At 43.6% G+C, this 20623-nt stretch overlaps 1 protein-coding gene across 1 annotated transcript in view; it reads right to left on the bottom strand.

Moving 5' to 3' along the window:
• The window catches only part of ABCA12 (ATP binding cassette subfamily A member 12), an 86887-nt gene that overhangs the window by 7782 nt on the left and 58482 nt on the right, over window positions 1–20623 (bottom strand). The window contains exons 33-46 of the mRNA XM_074910168.1: window positions 19546–19770; window positions 18243–18381; window positions 16660–16912; window positions 15334–15420; window positions 13985–14078; window positions 12309–12436; window positions 11319–11406; window positions 9818–9923; window positions 6283–6337; window positions 5614–5791; window positions 3640–3755; window positions 2903–3062; window positions 1302–1570; window positions 428–638 (exon numbers count right to left, since the gene is read on the bottom strand). Of these exons, the coding sequence (XP_074766269.1) occupies window positions 428–638; window positions 1302–1570; window positions 2903–3062; window positions 3640–3755; window positions 5614–5791; window positions 6283–6337; window positions 9818–9923; window positions 11319–11406; window positions 12309–12436; window positions 13985–14078; window positions 15334–15420; window positions 16660–16912; window positions 18243–18381; window positions 19546–19770 (2109 nt within the window). The remainder of the gene's footprint in view (window positions 1–427; window positions 639–1301; window positions 1571–2902; window positions 3063–3639; window positions 3756–5613; window positions 5792–6282; window positions 6338–9817; window positions 9924–11318; window positions 11407–12308; window positions 12437–13984; window positions 14079–15333; window positions 15421–16659; window positions 16913–18242; window positions 18382–19545; window positions 19771–20623) is intronic.

Below are 20623 nucleotides of genomic sequence, written 5' to 3'. Positions count from 1 at the left end.
CAGATAAGCCTGACTCACTGTCTCCCATGCAGTTCAGGTGAATAACTGCACCTGGACAAATTCTGCTGTCTTCATTTACCATATGGTAATCCACAGTGACCCCCCAAGACTGTGCAAGGTGCTGTACAAACACAGCATGCAGACATTGTGCTGAATACAGATCAATCACGTCCCATCCACTTTTCCTCTTCCTATGGCCTTCAAACTGTTACTTGGTGTCCCAAATCCACTAGGAGCCTTTTGTCACTACCATAACCCCAAGAATCAATAAATAAGGAAAAGAAAGGAAGGAAAAGCAGAACAAGCCATGACAGTTGTGCTGGGACAGCGGCAAGGACTGGGAGAGAAGACGACAGTGGGACTATGGATCTGTTTCAGTTTCCCTGCCCAGGGTGGAAGGTGCCTGCAGTCTTTTCCCCTCGCTTACCTCTCCAGCAGGAATCCCGAGGCTGATGTTTTTCACAGCCACAATGCGTTTGTGAGGAAGGTGGTAGATCTTTGTGAGATTCTGGAGCTGCACCACATCAAAGTCAGCTTTGCCAGACTCAACCCGATTCCTCTCTGCCTGGACATCCCCATCCTCTTCAGCCACGGGTGGCAGGAGGGATGCTTTGCCATGCACTCTGTCAAACAGGAACCTGTGGGGAGGTCAGAGAGGGCCTTACCCTCTGGCAAGAGGACAGCAGTTGGCCTGTGTGCTTGGGTTGGATACTGAGTGAGATCCCTAAGTGAGATCCCAGGGCATGCAAAAAGTACTCAGACATACAGACAGTTTCTATTCTCTCCTGATGTTTGCTCCATTTAGGGAATTAAAAAATTCCAGTGTTCTCTTTCTGCCTATTTTTTTTCTCCTTTTCAGCAACTGTTCTGATCAGGAGCAGGTTCTGCATTGTGGACACACTCATAAATGCAGGTGACAGGACTGTTCTCACTCCTCCCTGTGCGCACACAAGCTGGAGGAGATGGGGAGATCCAAATTGAGGAGGTTGTCTGTGGACTGACTGCTCTTACCGACCAGCTGAACGTCAGCCACCAAACCCAGCGCCCTGAAACGAGGGCCACAGTCTCAGCCAGCAAGGAAGGACTACTGAGGGACTCCAGTAACCTATTCCTCTGTTAGCTGATACTCTAATTACTGGTAGGTACTGGGACTGCTGCCAGAGAAAACTTACTCCATGTTTGCAAAGTGTCTTGGAAATTTATGAGCTTCATAATTGGCAGTGATGGTGCAAGAGCCCAGAATTAAACCACTGAGTGCTGGCTTGGTCTGTTTTCATTGTGAGACTCCAGATGTTACTTACTCTAGTATGTTGTTCCAGACTCTCTGAATCATCCTGTCGTGAACTGTAAGACGAATGGCAAAAAACACGGTGCCCTGGATAAACATGGCAAGCAGCTTGGATGTGGTCTTGTCCAGCTCAAAGGTTTTGTCAGGGTAGTCCACTCCATAGGCTTTTAAGAAGCCCAGCAGTGCCTGATCCTGCGACAGTTCAATCAAGCCATAACCAAAGCAAAATTGTGGGAACAGAAGGAACACATGCCTTAAGTTTTCAGCGAGATCATGCAAGCCCTGAAAAAAAAAACAAAAAGCAGCACAGTCAGTCACTGTTTTTATTCATGGAATAAATTCATAGGTTTTACTGTGGGACTGAAGTGTAACAATTACATTGGGATTTGCTTGTGTCTCGGAGCAGAGATAAATTGAGAGCAAAGAGCTCTGGAGACAGCTCGTTTCACAGGCACAAGGTCAGGAAAATCAACAGGCAGCTCTGAGGTTGTGATCATCCATAGTAAAGAGCAGCCGGTTCCCCACGCAGTCCTTCATCGCTGCTCCAGCCGCCTCACCTGCGCCTACAGCAGCCCAAACCCACCAGGAGCCAGAGCTGAACCCTGCCTCTGAGCTGCACGGTGCCTCCCCAAACTGCACAGCTGCCAGACCAGCCCACTCCCCCAAAGCACTGTCCTCTCTCTTTCCCTTGGACAAACATCTCCACAAAACGATTTGGCTTTAATAGATTTAATATTTTTTCCAGTTAATTCATGGCAAAACAGCCCAGTGTGCAGTCTCACACCTAAGAACTCTCATACACAGAGATTTGGTACATTTCTAGCAGAAGAAAGGATTAGCGCACAGAGCAAAGAGGAGAGGCAGTAAATTAGCATGGAAAGAAACTGACTGCCTGCCACTGGAGCACAGAGGGATTGAAGACGATCATAACTGCACGTCCCTAAAATCCAGGGGGTTGCTAAACAAGCACTGTCCAGCTAGGGAGAAGAATCCAATGCAGCTATTGTTTTACAACAACTGCCCTTTCTAAAAAAAGAAAACTAAATATAAGGTATACATTTTATCCCAATGATTCCCAGGGATATCTCAGTTTAAGAGAAGGCTTTACTTCAGGGAATCATCACTGTCTCTGAGCCATTCTTCATCCTTGCAGGGAGAAGATGATTGCATTACAGATCTAGATGACAGACAGATGGTTCTGGGCTTAATACAGCACGTGTCAGACTCAGGGCAATGACATCTAGTTGTCACCCACCACAGTTCATGCTGCAAGAACTTAGCAATGGTTTGAAGTCCCGATGAACTTTGTATCAAACATTTACACCCACCTTTCTCTGCATGGGCAGTTTTCTACCTCTCCTTTCGTATTTTCCCCTCTATTGCCATCCTTTCCTTCTTTGGTATGGATGCAGATTTACAGACAAGCAAGACTCGTATTTGACTCCTGTCCTGTCTATAAGGAACCCCATTAAGTCCTGCAACTAGTGTCCTCTGCTTGGTCTACTTCAAATATCTTGAAACCAGTCAGCTACTAAGGACCTGATCAAAGCCACCAAACCCAACACAAAGCCTCCGGTTGTTTCACCGAGGGTTTAGGTTTAGTAGGGTACCTACCTGGTCTGTGGCCTTCTCCTGGGAAAGCAGAAATACAACCGAGTGAGTAATGATGGTATTGATGCCAAAGAACAAGTTGACACAGACATAAACGATGAAGGCCATTCCTGTTTCTTTGAAAAACCCAGCCAGCAGGTACATCCATGAAAATGTTGCATATCTATAAATTTCCAACAGTGCAGAGAATGCTACAGTAACTCAAAGTGCGATTGAAAACAAACAACTAAAGACCTCAGACAACGTAACAGTTCTGTTTTGGCATGTGACTAGATTTCCATATTACAGGAGCTTAAAAAAGGAAAAATGCCTTTGTATCTGTTAGAATTTGGAGAAAAAGTTTATGATACATATTTTAAACATGGAGCCTCAACTGAAAGCCCACAGACTGGGCCTGGAGGATTCAAAGCCAGGAGACTTTTTTTCTTCTCTCTGTTTTTGAAATGCTTCTATATCTTGAACTTTGCAATAGTTCAGTAAGCATCTGCTTACAGCTTGGGCTGTCAATGTGACCTTGAATATTTCATACCCTCACATAGAGTTTGCTTTGAATAAAGCAGGCATGACAACAGTAGTTTAGCTCACTGCTCCTGGAAGGAGCAACTAGTCACCATTTGTAAAGTGCACGTTGAAGAAAAAAGCCCATGTATTCCTCCCTTGGATCTCAAATTGCAGTAGCCTGCAATATCCCGTTCCTCACTCTGTGCAATGATGCTTAAATAACTAAACTCCACACCTACCCAAACAGTAACAGCAGAAGAAATACTGCCAGTAAGTTGTTGTTGTTGCAGAAAGCTGGTATCTGGAAGGATGAAATAACTCCTATTGAGAGCCCAACAGGGACCATAAAAAGTACCTGCAAAATGATATTAAAAAGATGTTATTAGGATGATAGTTCTTAAACATTTTTCTAGAACTATGCAAAAGCAACAACAGCAGGTCTGACTCTGGTCCCACAAGTCCATCTTGGGTTTTCTAAGGGGTCTCAGTCCTCCTGAGACTTTCGGGAGTCTTGCAAATTAATTCCTGCAAAGCCACTCTGAATAGGCTAAGCCTCAACATCCAGGGCTGTGGGCAGAAAGTGCCTTTAATAATGTTGTGAATGAAAAATACCCCTTTGGGTTTTCTGTTAGCCTTGCAGTCAGAGCACTTCACTGTGCCCTGTAAATCTAGTCTTTATAATGTTGAGTCAAGCCAGGGACCTACCTCTGCCTTGAGAGGTTCCTCTCTTCCCCAGCTTTGGGATTTAACAGAATTTACTGGCAGGGATTCACTGAGAAATATCAAGTTGCCGGGAGTGCTGGATTAGTTTCAGCCCACTGAATACTGATTGTGACAAGCACTCTGGGGACTTTTCCACAGGCTGGTTTACAAATATGCAGCTCTGGAGACAGGGTCTGGATCAGGGAAGCAGACACGGGCCTGCCCCATCCTCACCTCTGCTCTGCCAAGCCAGGCTGCAGCCACGCTGCCTCCAGAGCCCTTCCAAGCCCCTCCTGGCAGGTAGGAGATACTTGTGCTGTTGCCTAATCATACTAGCCCCTATAAACAGGCTGTTCAGTGGTGAGCACAGTATTGTTAGGACTGCTTAGTTAATGTGCATTACTGTTACCAAAGCACCTAGAAACTTAGGCTGTGCTCTGCGGGAAGGGTCGAGGCTCACATTCCCCAAGGGATTTCAGCCCTTAGCCCTCACTCCATCAAAGGGGGCTGGCCACAAATGCCCTTGAAGATTTCGTGTTTTCAGAAACTGCTGATATCACTAGAATTTTAGGCACTAGCAGAACTGCATCTACAGAAATCTGTGGATACGTAGAACTGATCACCATTACAGCATAGCTGGCAATGCCAAAGCTCACGAGCAGAGATATCTGCACTTGCAGATCTCCGTGTGAGGGTTTGACACCGCGCACCGAAGGTAATTCATAAGACACAAAGCACTTTAGTCTACAGATACTGTGCATATTTATTCTCCTAGCCCAGCAACGCTTTCCAGCAGTGCTATTAACCCTCTTTACTATGAGGAAACTTAACTTCAGGGAGGACAAGGGCATGCCTACACCACATAATGCAGCACAGTGCTGTAGAGCTCAACTGTCTATAGGAACAAGGTGGTAAATCTGTACAGCGCAGTGCAGCACCGTAGAAAGGAACTTGCTCAGGTCCTGGAAGGCATATAGCTGCATTAGTAGCTTTCCTTGGCTTAAAAACCTTTATAATATATAATCTTAAAGAGAGCATTCAACCCAGGCATGGATTTTTGCCCCACAGGGGAATGTCAGCTGTGAGATGTCTGCTAATGCCATACCCCATACTCCCAGGGTTTCCAGAATGGCTGTAGCCTGGAGCCCCAAAGCCTTACCCCAGATGCGTAAAGCCTGCATGACAAATAATCTAGCCCTGCAAGCTAACAGAAAAGCAGCTTGCTGCTTGCATGTTAAAATTGAAATCAAGCCGTGGCCTGTTGTGTGTTGCTCTCATATAAATGTGCTGAGTGTTTTGCATACACTCATGAGAGGAGGAATGCCTTCGCTTAGCAAAATCCAGTGTTGCGGTTCACATTTAATAGTCTTCAGTGCCTTGGAGAACAATTACTACATAACACTCTTGGTAGTAATAATATCAAGTCTAGGCAACCAACTTTAAATAAAGAACTTTTTTTCCCCTGCTGTGTAATGCTACTCTTGGTGCATTTAGAAATGTGAATTATTTACCAGATCATAAATGAAGTTAGTCATCCAATAGCTTGTCATCCCAATGCCTGAAATATGCTGCAGTTGTTTGGCTTTGGTTTGATGTTCTTTTACCACATAGAGCACAAAGCTTGCTGTTGTGATAGAGTAGCCAACCAAAACAGACATCGAAACTATGATGTCGAGTAAGCTGTTGAGCCTGGGGAGAAAGCAGAGAAAGATGTATGTGGTGAGTCACAGTGGCAGATTTCCCTCATTGCAGAGGCATTGTTTAGAGCTGAGAAGTGTGGGACTGGATTCTGCACCAGCACCTTTTGCTGATGGTGATTACACCTAGCAAAAACGACTCGCAGCACTGAGTCTTAAACTGTACTATAGCATTGATTGGAAGGGACACAGGGAAATTTATGTAATTATTATTATCGTGCCAAAGCACAAAAATATGTGATGCTGTAACTGTGACCTCCAGATCTATATGGGATCCTGCAAAGAAACCCTAACAGGAATCAGCAGCTCTGATGGGAAGCAGGATGCTATTCATGTGTAGAGGGAAAGAAGACAAGGAAGAGAGCAGTTTCATCATTTAGAGAAGGATATTCAGTAATATAGGCTGGTTTATGGTTTCCAAGAAGCTGATTTGCTTCTTTTCAAGCTAAACAATTCAGGCATCAGCCAAATGAATCTTCTTACATTACTTGTTCTTGACTCTGTCCTCCAGGATATGGGTGAGCTGATAAGAAAATACCTACAAAAACAAAGAGAACAGAAATTGAAAATGCAGCTAACTTAAAGCTTCCTTGACCAGTTTCTGATATTGACAGTAACACAGAAAACTGTGAGTAGAGAAGAAAAGCAGATCCAAAGTTGGATTTTGCTCTGTCATCTTGGTGTGATCTCGGGCAGGATTTTGAGCATCCTCATTTTTCTCATGACTTCACTTTATGCACAGAAGTTCTGGAATTCAAACCCTAGGCCTTATTCCTGCATCTATCTGGCTGATAGTATCATTCACTTCAGTGAGGGCAATCCCACACCTAAAATTAGGCACATGCTTGTGGGTCCATGTATTTTAGGCTGGATTCTCAACACTAACAAATTCAAAACTGATTAGTATGTCGCATTTAAAGCTGTTTTCTCAATATGTGAATCTGTTGAGGTGCTAGCATAAACCCAAGTAAGCTACAGGCTTTTTTATTCCTAGTTTGGCAAAGAGTTAATCCTGAACTATTCTGTCTTATGCAGCTAGGGGGGGGGGGGGGGGGGGAAATGCAGATCATTTTGTCCAAAGGAACTAGCAAAAATCTAGTTACTGTGTTTGTAAGCCCAGTGTGACATTTTCCAAAAAGTTCCCTTAAAAATGGATTTGTGTCAGGCTCAAGCTGCAAGAGAGACATCATCTGCTCATGTGCAGATATCTTCAGAAGATTTAGTTTAAGTACTTCTTTCCCAAGGAGAAGACCTAGCTCAAAATACACTAGTATTGCTCATCACAGTGCATTTGCTTTGTTTGGAGGCAATTGTGCCTATAAAAACAGAGTTTTCTAAGAAAGGGAGGAATCAGGCAGTGATCTGGTGAGCCAGTTGCAACCTCCAGTGAAGGTCTCTGCCTTGGTTCCACCAAGACAGCAGTCCAGTCTCTAAGACTGTAGCACCCAAGAAAGGGTTTAGGCTAAGATGTTTATGTGCCTAAAACCAAGGTTCTCAATCAGTATTTAGACACCTAAGTAAATGCCTCAGTTCTCATGGAGTGCTGGAGGACCTCCAGCTGCTATTAAAACCAGAGAGATTTGCCAGAACATGCCATCTGAAATTTAAGCTCCTTACAGCCAGGTGCCTGACCTTCAGCAGTTATACAAGAAAGAACTATTCTGGGCTATTTTCCCTAAGAACGACCACTCTGACATGGGGACCAGAAAGGAGGAGACTAGGGGTTTAGCTGACCAAATGCTGTACTGAACAAATGTATCTGAAAGGGAAGTTTTTATAGTATGTTCATTTTGGAGGGGAAAAAACCCTCAGTCTTGTCATCAGTGAGAGAAATGGAATTAAAATCTTGGGCTGCTGATAAAGCCACACAAACAGCCAGGAAATGTTTCCCTTCTCTAGAAGAGAGACAGAGAAAGAAAGATACTGTCTGTCTAATCTGTTAATACTTCACTATAAAGCCATTTTCCTTTACTGGAGCTTAGGCTAGAAGTCAAAATTTCCATTTCAATGCTTTCTCTTTTTTGTTGGTTGGGATTGAGAGAAGAGAAAGCACAATATACATAAGTCAAAAGCTATTATGACTTGCTTAGTGACGGGGTAAAAAGCTTTTTATGTATTTTTTAAAAATATACGCAGTCTAAGTCAAACCTCTAACGTGGGACTGGCACTTCTTTCAAACTGCTGAAATGGCAACACACTTTTATCTGGCCATTTCAATGGTTCTTAAACTGTCATTTATTCGTCACAACAACAAATAGATTTAGCTGCCAGGAACATACCACGCAGAACGTCTGTTCAATTGTACTTCAGACTGGATTTACACTACCCCAGGGGAGCTATCCTAGTCCATTCATTTTATTTCCCCCATTCTATGGCTTGGATCATTAGTGGGAAGTGGAGAATTATCTGTCTGGTCATTTACTACTAAGCATTTCTTTCCAAAAACACATAAGCAGCAGGACAGATGGAATAAAAACTGCTGCTATACTTTCCCACTGAAAATTGTTATTTTGCTGGTATAAAACTTTCCCTGTGAAAACTTTCTGACTGTTCACACCGGCTTTCTGCCTTTGCTCTTGCTACAGCATGTGTTGGGAATACAGAGACAGGGCAAGAAGCTTCACTGCTTAATAATTCAACTGCTCTGGGATGTTCCTGCCGCTGGAAGCGCCTGGCTCAGGTCTCCTCTCTCCACACCCGGGCAGAGACTGCAGCTTTGTGATATGCTCTCACAGCGCACACTGAAGAGCTTGAACCTTCTGACCTGGAGGGCATGCTGCAAATCTCAAAGGCTCGAGCCAGTGGGTATTTTAGGATGGCGGCAGGGACGAGGCACTGGTTTCATTTGTTGTGAGCTGAGCTCACAACATTTGTTGTGAGGGGAGTTGCAGTGCATCGGAATGAGGAGGTGGGAAGAACAGACATGCTGTTTTGACTCGTAATCAGCATTCTGCTGTTTCTTTAATTCATGGCATGACACTCAAAGCTTCAAACCAGATGCCTTTTCCATTATAGTTCAGTTCAGACACTTCAGCAAGGAATAATCTTATGAGCAAAGAGACACTGTCACCTATTGCACTGTCACCTGGAACAGCAGGGCTCTTAGGTGAGGGGGCTAGGCATGACCAGGACATGGCTGGAAGGGCACCATTTGTCAAAGAAAATCAATCAGTAGGGCATTTCTGCACACAATTGCTACTCTTGTCAGATCCCATAAATCTCTGTATAAGATTTCGCAAAATGGCATCAACATAAATCTTTCTCTTCTCCCCACACCACCTCCACCTCTAGAGACAGGCATACATACACAGATATATTTGTGCTCGTGCCACACCCTTAATAAGGTTAAGGGTTAACCCTTAACCTTAATTTAAACCATATATGGCTAAACCATGATAGAATTTATCAGCAGGAAATTGGGTTGCTGCATTACATTACTGAGGTGAAGCTATGAGAACCAATAACCCAGATGGGCTACTAACACTCCTTGGAATCTGTGCATGTCATGTGTCAGAAGAAAAATATAGCTGAAAATTATGTTTCTCACTTAATCTCACTCTCTCTCATTCTCAAACACAAACATACACATACCCACACATCCTGAGTTGCTCTCAGAGGAAGGGTGACATATTAAAATTTACTAATCTAAACCACCCCCAGAGATGACCTGAAGTAGCCTTTCTATGCATAACTAATGGACACCTATCAAGAGACGGCTATTTCAGTACCATGATGAGAAGTAATAAATCAAATAGCAACCACTGGCATTTTTTTGGATGAAGGAAGTGTTTTATGTAGGAGCTGGGGCCCTCCCTGCCCAGCTCCCCTGAGTCTCTGACTAAGACAAATGAAATATGTGATTTATTCATGTTTTTCAATTCCATTTTTAAAGCAGTTGCATAATTGGGAATAAAGAAATAGCCTCACTGAAGTAAAAGTGAGTGTTGTCATTGCTTTCAACAGAACCAGGATATTCCCCCCAAAGGGGAGAAATCTGCTCATGTAAAGGGACACTTACCATATCTGGAAGTCTCATTTTTTGGCAAGTTAGCTCGAAGAATAAAGTTGTTCAAGCTGTTGAGATAGGCTGGAAGGCTGTGATAACCTTCAGGATTATACCACACCTGCACACAATAGAGAAATTGAAACAATTTGGGAGAGAAATTGTTACTGATAACACCTTTGGTTTGTTCTGCTTGCACAAATGAATCATTCCATGGTTGTTATCTGAAGTCATAAGCTCAACAAGTCAAAGTCCAATGATTAAACCACATCAAGTACTGAATGAGTATAAAAGCACATTTCACTTTCAGCACAAGCTGTCCCATCAGCTTCATTTGCTTTCTGGGAGAGAAGAAAGAAGCACTAGCTTGGATATGTGACAAAGTGTACAGAAAATTGGTTTCTTCTCTGTAATAATTTGCTGAGATCTGATGAGCACCAGCAGTGGGGACTTCCCAAAGAAGGCTAAGCAGTCAAATGTCTAACACCCCTTGAAAGCCAGAGGGGAAAAGGTTGTTTTAGGGCAAAAAATAGCCAGTTGTCACCTTCTCATTCAGCAACAGCCCTTCTTTCCCATGATAACTTTTCTTACCTATATGACAATAAACCCTGAGGATTGAGAGGAAAAATCAGATCACAGGACATGCACTTTGAGGCAATTTACCTTCACCTACTTCAGGCACAACACACAGCACCCATATTGGATGTGTAAATTACCTACCAAGGGGCAGTGAGCTTAGGCTATTAAGTTAGAGGCTTAAACACAGCCCACAGCATCCACTTTTGCATATTCCTATGTCCTGTGTGCTCAGTGATTTCATTCTCCTTGCCCTAGCAGAGCAAGGACTGGATTCTGCTCTGCTTCCAACACTACTGAGGTTTCCAGGTATTAAATCTGATGTGATAAGCAGATAGCTATAGCTTTCAGATCTAAGATGAAGCTGTAAGGTTGGAGGGGTAGAAACATCTGCACATTCATTATATGAGCTCTGAGTGTTAGTGAAACAAACCCTGTGATTCCCTTTCATTGGAGCCATTTCTGAAAACAGCACTGCTCTTGCAGGAACACTCTCCTGGTAGCTAGGTTTTGCAGTGAGGATCTTGTCAACAAACTTGCATTTCCCTGCTACCTCAGATTTCAGCCTTGGTACTTTTAATGCTGATGCATTACAACATTTTCACTGAGCAGAAACAGAGAAATGAATATGTCAGAATGCACCTGCCCTAGTTAAGGTATATACATTCTCTCATGAGATAAAGGTGCTAGTAATTGATCTTTTCACCTCTGTATAATAAAATTATGACAGCAGAAAAATTGTCTCCTGATAGCAAGAGAAGTCAGACCTATAAAGAGCAATGCGAAGAGAAAAGGAAGTGAGCTGCAAGTCATCTCTCCTGTGCCAAGCTGCAGATTTCAGAGGGTTTCACTTTATTTTCTGAAATATCCCTCAAGTCAGCATCACTTCTCCTGGGTCCCACACTTCCCATGCTAGGATGAGCAGATGAAAGTTAGTTACCTTAGTCAACGTTCTGTTGGGGGGCACTGGCCTGATATCGAACTGCAGATCTGTGGTCAAAGGCAGACCGAAACTCCAGCCACCATACCTGAGGGAAAACCAGAGGGAAATGCATTGCTACCCTCATTCAAAAGCTTTAATGCCTTTGGCTGGCGCATGTTAGCATGCCACTGTCAACCCAGTTGATTCTAGCTTGACTTAAAAGAACTCATCCCAGTACGTAGTGTGTGCCCAAGCCAACACTGCTGGAGGAGCCCTTATTTGGGGGGGAAAAGGGAAATAGAAACTTGGCAGCGCTATCACAAAACTGTGCTGAAAGCCTCCATTTGAGAAACATTTTGGAGCAGTGTCGACCCCTAACCCGCTTGTGTACCACACTGGAATACCATGACTGATTCTTACTCAGAAGATGAGCAGCTCAGTTTAAATCAATGGCAGATGAACATATTCCTTGACAACCTTAATGACAGGCTATTTTTGCCCCAAGACAGGCTGCGTGGCTGTGTTGCAGAGTCCAGACACACTAATAGCTCTAACAGCCCCGTGATGCAAGAAAACGTTCAGCCTCTAATTTGACTGGAACGGATGAACTTGTTTAAGTGAAGCACACACTGAGACTCTTCAGAGAATCAAACTTGGAGGAACATCTTTCCCCAGGGTTTACTTCATGACAGGCTGTGTCAGATTTTCCTCTTTTTAAACATTTGAGTCAGACAAAGGCTTGGCTGCGGATCCAGCCATCGATCCATCAATGTAACAGGTGATTGACAAGTTCTCCCTAGGCTATCTCTGCTGTGATCAAGCAGAGCACTTGCATGAACCTTTAACTCCATGATTGCAGGACATTTTACATCCTTTCACAGATTCACAGAGACTATGAGCAGAGAGGCCCTTCTAAACCCCTACTGCACTGTGACCACTTCAAGCACAGTGGATATGAGAGGTGGCTCCCAGTGCAATTCAGAGGAGGACTGGAGATTTATGCTGTACCGTTTTTGCAGGAAGTCTTTGGTAGTTGCCAGAATGTAGGTCTCCACATTGTGCCCTGTAAGGTTATACAGTGTCCGTGTGGAGAAGGTCCTTCTGTGAGGGGGAGTGTAGTTCGTCTGTGGACACGTCTGAGCAGAGACAAACGAACAAAAATGTTAGCGTCTGTGTTTTAACTAAAAACTAGCATATGGGGACAAGATTGAAAGCGAGCAGTGGCAACATTCTGGTCCTGGGACTGATTCCTACAGAAGCTGATGATTCGCAAATCAGGGTGCAAAGACACGCAGCATACAGCCCTGCATGCTGTCCTGAACATATTTAGCGAGTTGCTTAAAAACCACCTTTCCTTAAATCTCCCCTTTAGTTCTACTGACATCAGTGAGACCTTGAAATGTGCTTCATGCTACGTAGGAAGATTTTTGCTGAATTAAGGCTGATCCTACTCATCAAAGCATCAGAGTGACTGCACAGACAACTGCAGAGGGCAAAACAACTCACGGAGCAAAAAACTCCACGGCGGCCTCAAACTCTTATCTTGCATTTCACAGCAGCTACACACTACATTTCTGCTATACTGTCAGTCATTGGAATATTTTCCAGAGCTTCACAGAAACCCTGGATTAGTCCTGAATATATAATTTAACATGCTGAGGGTCAAAGTCACATCAACTGTTTCATAAGGTTGAAGTGTCCTACCAGACAGCGTGCTGGCTGCTTCTTTCAGCTCATCCATAACAAAACCCCTGCCCTCCCCCATGGTGTAGCTGCTCATAACTTTTCATCAGAATACACAAAATAGCTTCTATCATGCTGAGGAACACCTGCCTGCCCCTGCTAGAGGTGAGAATCAGCTCTGAACATTATCCTGACTTACTGGAGAAACTATGCCAATACTTTTAATGATGTGAAATTAATTGTATGTCCAGAAAAATGCATAAAATAGCTCAATTTTAAGGAATGACTAGAAACATTAAATTAAGTACATATTTTATCTTTACAAATGGCATCATGCTGCACCAGGAGTCTGATTTCCTACTGGAAAAAAGCTGGACAGGTGAACGGCACTGGAGGAAGGAGAGCTCGACTTCAAACTGGACTGTAAAACTGTAACATCCTTGGGAAGAATCTACATTTTCCTCATGTGCATGTAAAGACACTAAGCCCAGCAGTGCCCATATCTGATTCTGTACGTACCACCATAAAGCAAATTAATATTATTAATAATCACTATATATAATACGGAGCAGAGTAAAAGCAGATGGATCTAGACTTTGCATAAAATTAAATTCTGAAGAGCAAACAGCAATAATAGCTGTGCTTTCATATAATGACAGTGCTTGTATAAAATGCAATTTTCCTCTTGAATACATGTTCACCTCTGGTAAATGGGACAATCATACAACATTCAAAACCACCATTAAAACTCTTCCCACCATGGGGAGCAAGGCAGATATATTAGTACGCGAATCTTCTGAGGACACTGTTTCCTTTCCTGTCCCCAGACTGGTGCAGACAGTGGTTATCCTGTGTGCAAAATTAACAAGGCCAAAAAGAGAGGAGGAATTTGAACACTGAGTTCCCCTTAGTGCCATGTCTGCCCATAAAACTACTCCCAACCTACAAGGCCCCCCAAATATCCCCTCAAGCCCCCTCACTTTTGGTTTTATTCAAATTACCTGGATGCCATCTGTGCAGTTGCAGGCAGAATACTTAGTTCTCTGGTTTCCACTGATAATCCACTGGCCAAGCATGTCCTCCTTTAAACACTGCCTGAAAATGAACACATTTTCCTCTGAGGTTCTCTACGCTCAGGTGTGCAAATGATGCTAATTGCTGTCATGTTCAGTGACAGCAAGGATGGCAGTGAGTAGCTTCAGCAGCAAAGCAGACCTTCTTGTCAGCTGTGGGTGCTTCAGGGAATACCCATCCTCCTGCTGCCTTCAGTTCCTCTTAGCAGAGAGCCCTCACTACTGCTCTCTGTGCCTGGATTTGTTCAGCTGATAAGAAGGAATCCAGACACCACTTCATTCCCATGGTAGACAGTGTGAGGAGCACGCAAAGGCCAAAATCATCTTGCAATGCAGAAATAAGGGCTATTGTCCTTGCAATAACTGGGGAGTCCTGCGACGGACTGTATTGACTAAGCAGTCATTGTAAATATTCAGTATAGATATTTGCCTGCAGATATGTGGCATGCATGAACACGCAAGTCTGCCCAGGATTCTACTGCCACTTCCATCAAAATACATCTGCCAAGCCCGAAACAAACCAGCCCTCAGGGGACAGCTTTTAGATACAGATAACAAAAGCTATGCTGAGAACTTTCTGGGTGGGATCAGTGGTGTAACTGGGATTATTGGGGAGGCAAGGACTTCTTCCCAGATACGAGAACAGCTTGTTCACATCCTGGCATCCTGCCACCACCAAAGCTGCTTCCTTACTACTCCTAGTAATAAAGGAGTCCATTTGTGGTGGTGCATACTTCTTGGGGCAAGCAAAGAACACCAATGCCAAAGTCCTGGGGCTGTGTGGAAGTCCCTGTCTCAGCCTTAAAGCACAGTATAGTTTCCTGTTTTCAAAAATGTCTACAGTTCCGTGCTGGCAGACACAAGCCTTTGCTCCTAGCATCATGGGAGCCACATAGGCTCTCAGCAGGGCCGAGGTCTGCTTCACACCAGTCATGGCTACACAGCTCCCTGCTCTGAACTGTCTAGATGATCTTCAAGGTCTTTTCCAACCTAGATGATTCTGTTATTCTGTGACTTGCATCCCGCCAGATCAAGTCCATGAGCAGTGCAAGCCTGCGCCTGCCTGCAACAGGCCAGTTAGACATCTAATGAGCTGAAAGAGTCTGCGAGTCAATCTGAAGAGAGGCGGGGGATATTTTCTTCTCTGCATGTGGCAACAATGTATGAAAATTCTGCAGATGATCAAAGGTGGTTATTAAGATCTAATGGCTAATAGTGTTATGTCAATTCTCCTGCAGATTCAGAATTTAAATGGAAGAAAACCAAGAACTACTTACGAATTGCTTTCATTCATGCATGTGTTATCCGTTCCAGGGAAAGCAAGCATTGAAGCGACTAAAGCATCTGTTGTTTCATTAAAATTCCTAAGATTTAACAAAGAGAAAAGAAACCAGAAAAATGTTCAAGGTACTTCCACTACCACTGAGCAGAGGAAAACTATGTCTGAATGAAACAGGATTTATTTAAGATGTTAAATAAATGATTATTTGTGGAGCTAGCTCTGCAAATCACTTAAGTACATGCAGTACATGAGGACAGTCACACAAGTTTAAAAGGACTGCTCATCACTCAGGGCTGCACAGCTACTCCAGTGATTTGCTGCCTCTAGACCTAAGCAAGATACTGATAAACTTTTGGACAATCATGATTCTGTTGCCAGGGAAAAAGCATCTACTGCAATTTTCAGGCACTACTTCCAGTCTTGTCTCAATCAGCTCTCTCATCTGTGATATCCACTTGGTTTTGGTCATTCAAGATGTTTCTCGCTTCTGACCCAGCTCTCTAGCAATGATCCATGAGGAGAAGCAGACAACATTAGCACAGAGGACTCAGGCATGCAGTTCTGGCTCATTCCCTCATCTAGCAGGCCTGAAGTGGAAAGGCATGAGCAGTCCTCAGAAAAAACACCTAAGAGCAGCCATGCTTGCTTTAGAGTTGTATTTTATATTTCTGATTTAAAACTGGGAACCACTGGAGAAAGACAGCAGTTCACATCATGAAATCAGAATGGTAGAAATTATAATAATTTTGGTAATAGGATTTTTAAGCCAAATGAAATAATTCAGTGGTGACAACCACATGGAAAAAGCACATGCCCTTCAAATTGACTGCATGCCCTGGACTAGTGGGGCCTGGGCAGGAAAGCATGTCCTGTACTGACAGAGAGGAGAGTGATGAAGACAGTTCACAAGATGGATAGAATTTGATCCCAGAGTTGTAATGTTGGAGGCAACTGATGTGGGAGCCTCCATTTCACATCGAGGTAAGAGTACTTATATGAAGAAAATCACGATGGGACAATATGGCTGTCACAGGGCTGGAGGACTCCAATGGGCAACACGAAGAATATTCCTCACATATTTCACAGTTAATTCCAGCTGAGAGGTTGCTTTTGTAAAGCTTTCTGATTGCTGGTGTGAGCCAAGCCATCTCCCCCAGAGATCCTTTAGGAACAGGATCTGCGTAATGTAACTACACAGGTAACATAGCTACATGTTATCTGTGTAACACTTTTCCGCTGGTTGTGCTTAGAAATAATCCTAATGGTAAAACTGTCTCTTTATAAACAAATGGGTTTAAGGATCACAAAGAACACCACTCACCCAAAGAAGTCTATCTGGTCAGATGTGCCGTACAGAGAGGGGGAAAGAGTCAGTTCGGGATATTCAGTCTCTTTAGTTCTCAGTGTCCCAAGTCCCATCGCAGCCATCACAAAGAGGACCGGGAGGATGACCTGAGCAATGAAGCCTCTGACATCCCGCCGGGTATGGTGGAATCTCTTTATGAACAAAGCTGATGTCTTCTTAAGCAGCAAGGGCAAACCCTGCAGGCTTTTTGATCTGATCAGGAGCTGATCTGGGCACAAAAGAATGCATTTTGTGAATCAGTATTTGTGAAATGCAGAGAATTGATGGTTTTAGTACCCTGAGAGTATATTTAGCTTCCTGCACTCCTTTACAGATGGCAAATCAAAACAACTAAGTTGGAACATACACAAGGGTCAGGCTTGGGACAGGACTCAGATTTTGGCTTGAGTCATCAGCTCATGTAGTACCATTTTTTTTGTTTAATTTCAAATGCATATATGTAGTGAATTCATTTTGAGATCTCGCAAGCAGAACACAGGCTTTCAGAACCAACGTTATCTTACATCCTACCAGCTGCAAGGGGAAATGGATTATTCTTTTATATTGTGAACTGAAAATTTTCATAATTTAGAAAGCAGGTTGTCAGACAAATCAAGAAGGGAATTAATCCTGAAATAAGAAAACAAGGCACATAAACCAGTTGTTCTTTTGCAGGGACAGGCTTGTGGTATTCTAAAAGCAGAGCCAAATCCTGTACAATCTATTTCTCGTTATGAAATACTAAACTATATAATACAACACAAAGCAAATCCTTTTCAGTGCTCTCATTAGGGGTGACACAAAACAATTCTCTATGCATATATATGTTCCTGTTTAGAGTAACATTAACAGTGCAGGTTAGTTTTGAGAAGTGAGTACAAAGACACCTCTGTGTTGTCCCTTGGATGTCTCCCTAACTATAAATGGTATATTTACAAGTACCAAAAAATGTTTATACTCTAAGAAAGCAGTTCAACTAGGTATTTGCTCAGTTTGGGGCTGTGACACCTTTTGCAGCTCTCAGACCCTCAGGTGTAGCTTGATTCTCTCCTGAACATGAGTTAATCCAACTGTCTGGCCCTTTGAGCTGTTTAACCATACTGCAATGGCTAGGACACAGCAAAAAGCAGCAAGGAGGACCCAGCTCAGAGCTGTGCTGCTTTTGCAACAAGCTAAGGACTTCCCACAAAGTTTTTCTCCAATTCTACTAGTTATGTAGAAATAATCCTCTACATCAATTACAGCAATTACTTTCAGAGGTATACATTTACTCTTTCACCCACACATTGTATTTGATTAGATTAAAACCTGGATCACTTTAAAGGAAGGTGGAAAGTAAACAAACCCCCTGTGTAATTTATTCAGTGATTCAGACTATTGCAAATCGGTGGATCTAAACAATTGTTGAGTGCTGTACTTCTAGTGATTTATTGGTTTTGCAATTCCTGGTTAGGTGAAGTGTGGTTTTCAACAAAGAAGACAGGGAGCTCAAATCAGTCCATCTGTCACTGTTTGCATCTGTGACAAATCTGGAATAAAACCTGGAGGTAATTTAGTACCGTCTCTTTCTGTGAAGGTATCCGTGGTCACGGACATTTCGTCACCGCTAATTTGACCGCTGGCTCCAGGCAGCTGTTGGGGCAGTTCAGCATCTTCTTGCTGGTCCTTTACTAGCTCTTTTGTCAGATTGAGAAACACCTATGGAGCAAGAAAATATGAAGGAAAATTGGTCCAAATTACTCCATTTACCAAAACAATAATCAGAATCCACTCTCCTACTTTGTAGCTGTAGCTGGTGCAGCAACTGTGAATTACAATCCTCTTTCTGTTCCCTTTGTGTTCTGCGAGAGAAGTTAACTTTTTTTTCAGTCCAGCTCCTTGTCACCTCTCGTCTCTTCTGCTGCAGTAGTGGAAACTTAAACCTTTGTAGATGCCCCCTGGACTTACCTTGTCCTAATACCACCTGCTATGTGACTACTGAATAGGTGTAAATGAAGCTGCATTTCAGCTAAGGCCCTACATTACTCCCTTCACACCTGCACAGTAAGCAGCACCCAGATGGCCCTCCCTGCATGGCACGAGTGAAGAAACAAGGAGGGCAGTTTCTCTGCAATATTTTCACTTCTAGCCTCTGACAATCCCAGCTGCCTCCACACTGGGAGTGTGCACAGTTGTGGCACCCAAGCTGCAATGTGGCACATGCTGTATAATTCACTCTTGTTGCCTTAGGAAAACACCTTAAAAGCAAAGCAAGAATTTCTGAGCAGAAGGATAATAATCTCCCCCTCTCCTTCCTGCAAGACAAGGGTCATCACTGTGCATCATTTACTTTTTGATTCTGATGCAACTAAATGTTTGCGTTTATTTGACCAGAGATTTCCCATGGGCAGAAAGGTGCCTATGTTAGTCTAAGATGCCCCAGGTGACTCACTTGCACATTACAGCATCCATGCTGAAGTTCATCATCTAGATGGTTTGCTAATTCCCTCCCTGCTGACTGCATCTGTAGACAAACCCAGATTTATGGAGACCAGGAGAAAAGTTCAAAGAGAAACACATCATTGCCCTCTCTCCTTAGTCTAACTCCAGTATCTCATTTTCTGGGTAAAATGCCAAAAAACTGTTAGCAATGTGAGTCAGTGGTACACTTCCTGCATTAGTGTATGTATAGATTGATGAATACATCTACACACTCACACATTCGTAAGTGTAACACAGTGAACAACTGAACCACTTCTTCTCCTGCTTGCAACTCCCACATCCAAAACATGCCACCGTCTAGCCCAGAAAGCAGAGCTACACAGTGCTGTGAAGTTAATCTCTGTAACATTTCATTAAACTGAGCAGATCCTGAGCTCATACCTCTTCCACAGTTGTGTTTGAAATCCCGTAGCAACCAAGGTGAAGATCACTTAAGCTGGTATCAAGGGCTCTGAGAAGTGCCTGGTAGGCCCCTGAAACTGTGGACTGGAAGGGGGGAAGCACATACACGAGCTCTCCACCAATATCCTCCTTGAGATAAGCCTCTGGGAGGTGGGACTGGATCAAGGAGGTCACTGCTGTGGTGTCACACTCTTCTATCATGTTCTGAAAAAGGAGGAAAACACTCTGTGGTCACTGAAAGGGCTGCAAGGTCTAATTTCCTACTGCAGGATTTAGTCCAAATCCTGTCCCAGACCATGTTATCTCAGTCCAGGTACGCAACATTTCAAGTTAAATATAAAGAGGAGACGAAAGTCGGTTTCTGGCCCTTGAAGAATGACGTGTGGCACTGTACCCATCTTGGTCCATCCAAGACCTCCCTTGGGCTCCCTCTGCCTACAGGGATACTGGGATTGGGCTGAATCAACCACTTTGCACTAGCTAGAGGTTTTGCGGTACAGCAGAGAAACAGCCAAGCCACAAGAGGGCTGACACCTGAACTTAGCTACCAGGACAAATACACTCTTTTTCCCATGAAAAACAGGGCGTTCACACGTGTCTTCTTAAATTTTCTCTATCTATACAGCTAGCAATTTGGAAGAGGGACTGATCTCCTATGGTATCTGCACGTTATTCCGTGTGTTGGAGCTACCAAGAGGACTTAATAAATGCTATCAAGGGCAGAGTTCCCCCCTCCTTGCAAGCAAAATATTTCCCCCAGATACTATCAAGAGACTCTTCCCATCTGCTGCCTCACACTCTGCACCCAGCCTTGACTTTAACCCTCAAGGAGACCCTGTTCTTCTTTAACAAAGCAGAGCACTGACATTCCTGTTTTCTGAGGGCCACAGCAGCTGGTGCAGTGGCCCTGTTGGAAAGCCTCCCTCTGCTTTGAGGGAAGCAGGGGCCACACGTTCTGCTGGAACCTCTCACTGAGAAGTAGCATGCTGACGTACAGATCCTCAATAGTTGTTTGGTACCACTACCATCCTTGGATCTGTCACTCAGCTCCTGCCAA

This window comes from Athene noctua, chromosome 7, assembly GCF_965140245.1.
Source record: "Athene noctua chromosome 7, bAthNoc1.hap1.1, whole genome shotgun sequence".
NCBI lineage: Eukaryota > Metazoa > Chordata > Aves > Strigiformes > Strigidae > Athene > Athene noctua.
Note: the sequence above shows the minus strand (reverse complement) of the source record. Positions and strands in the feature narration are given on the sequence as shown.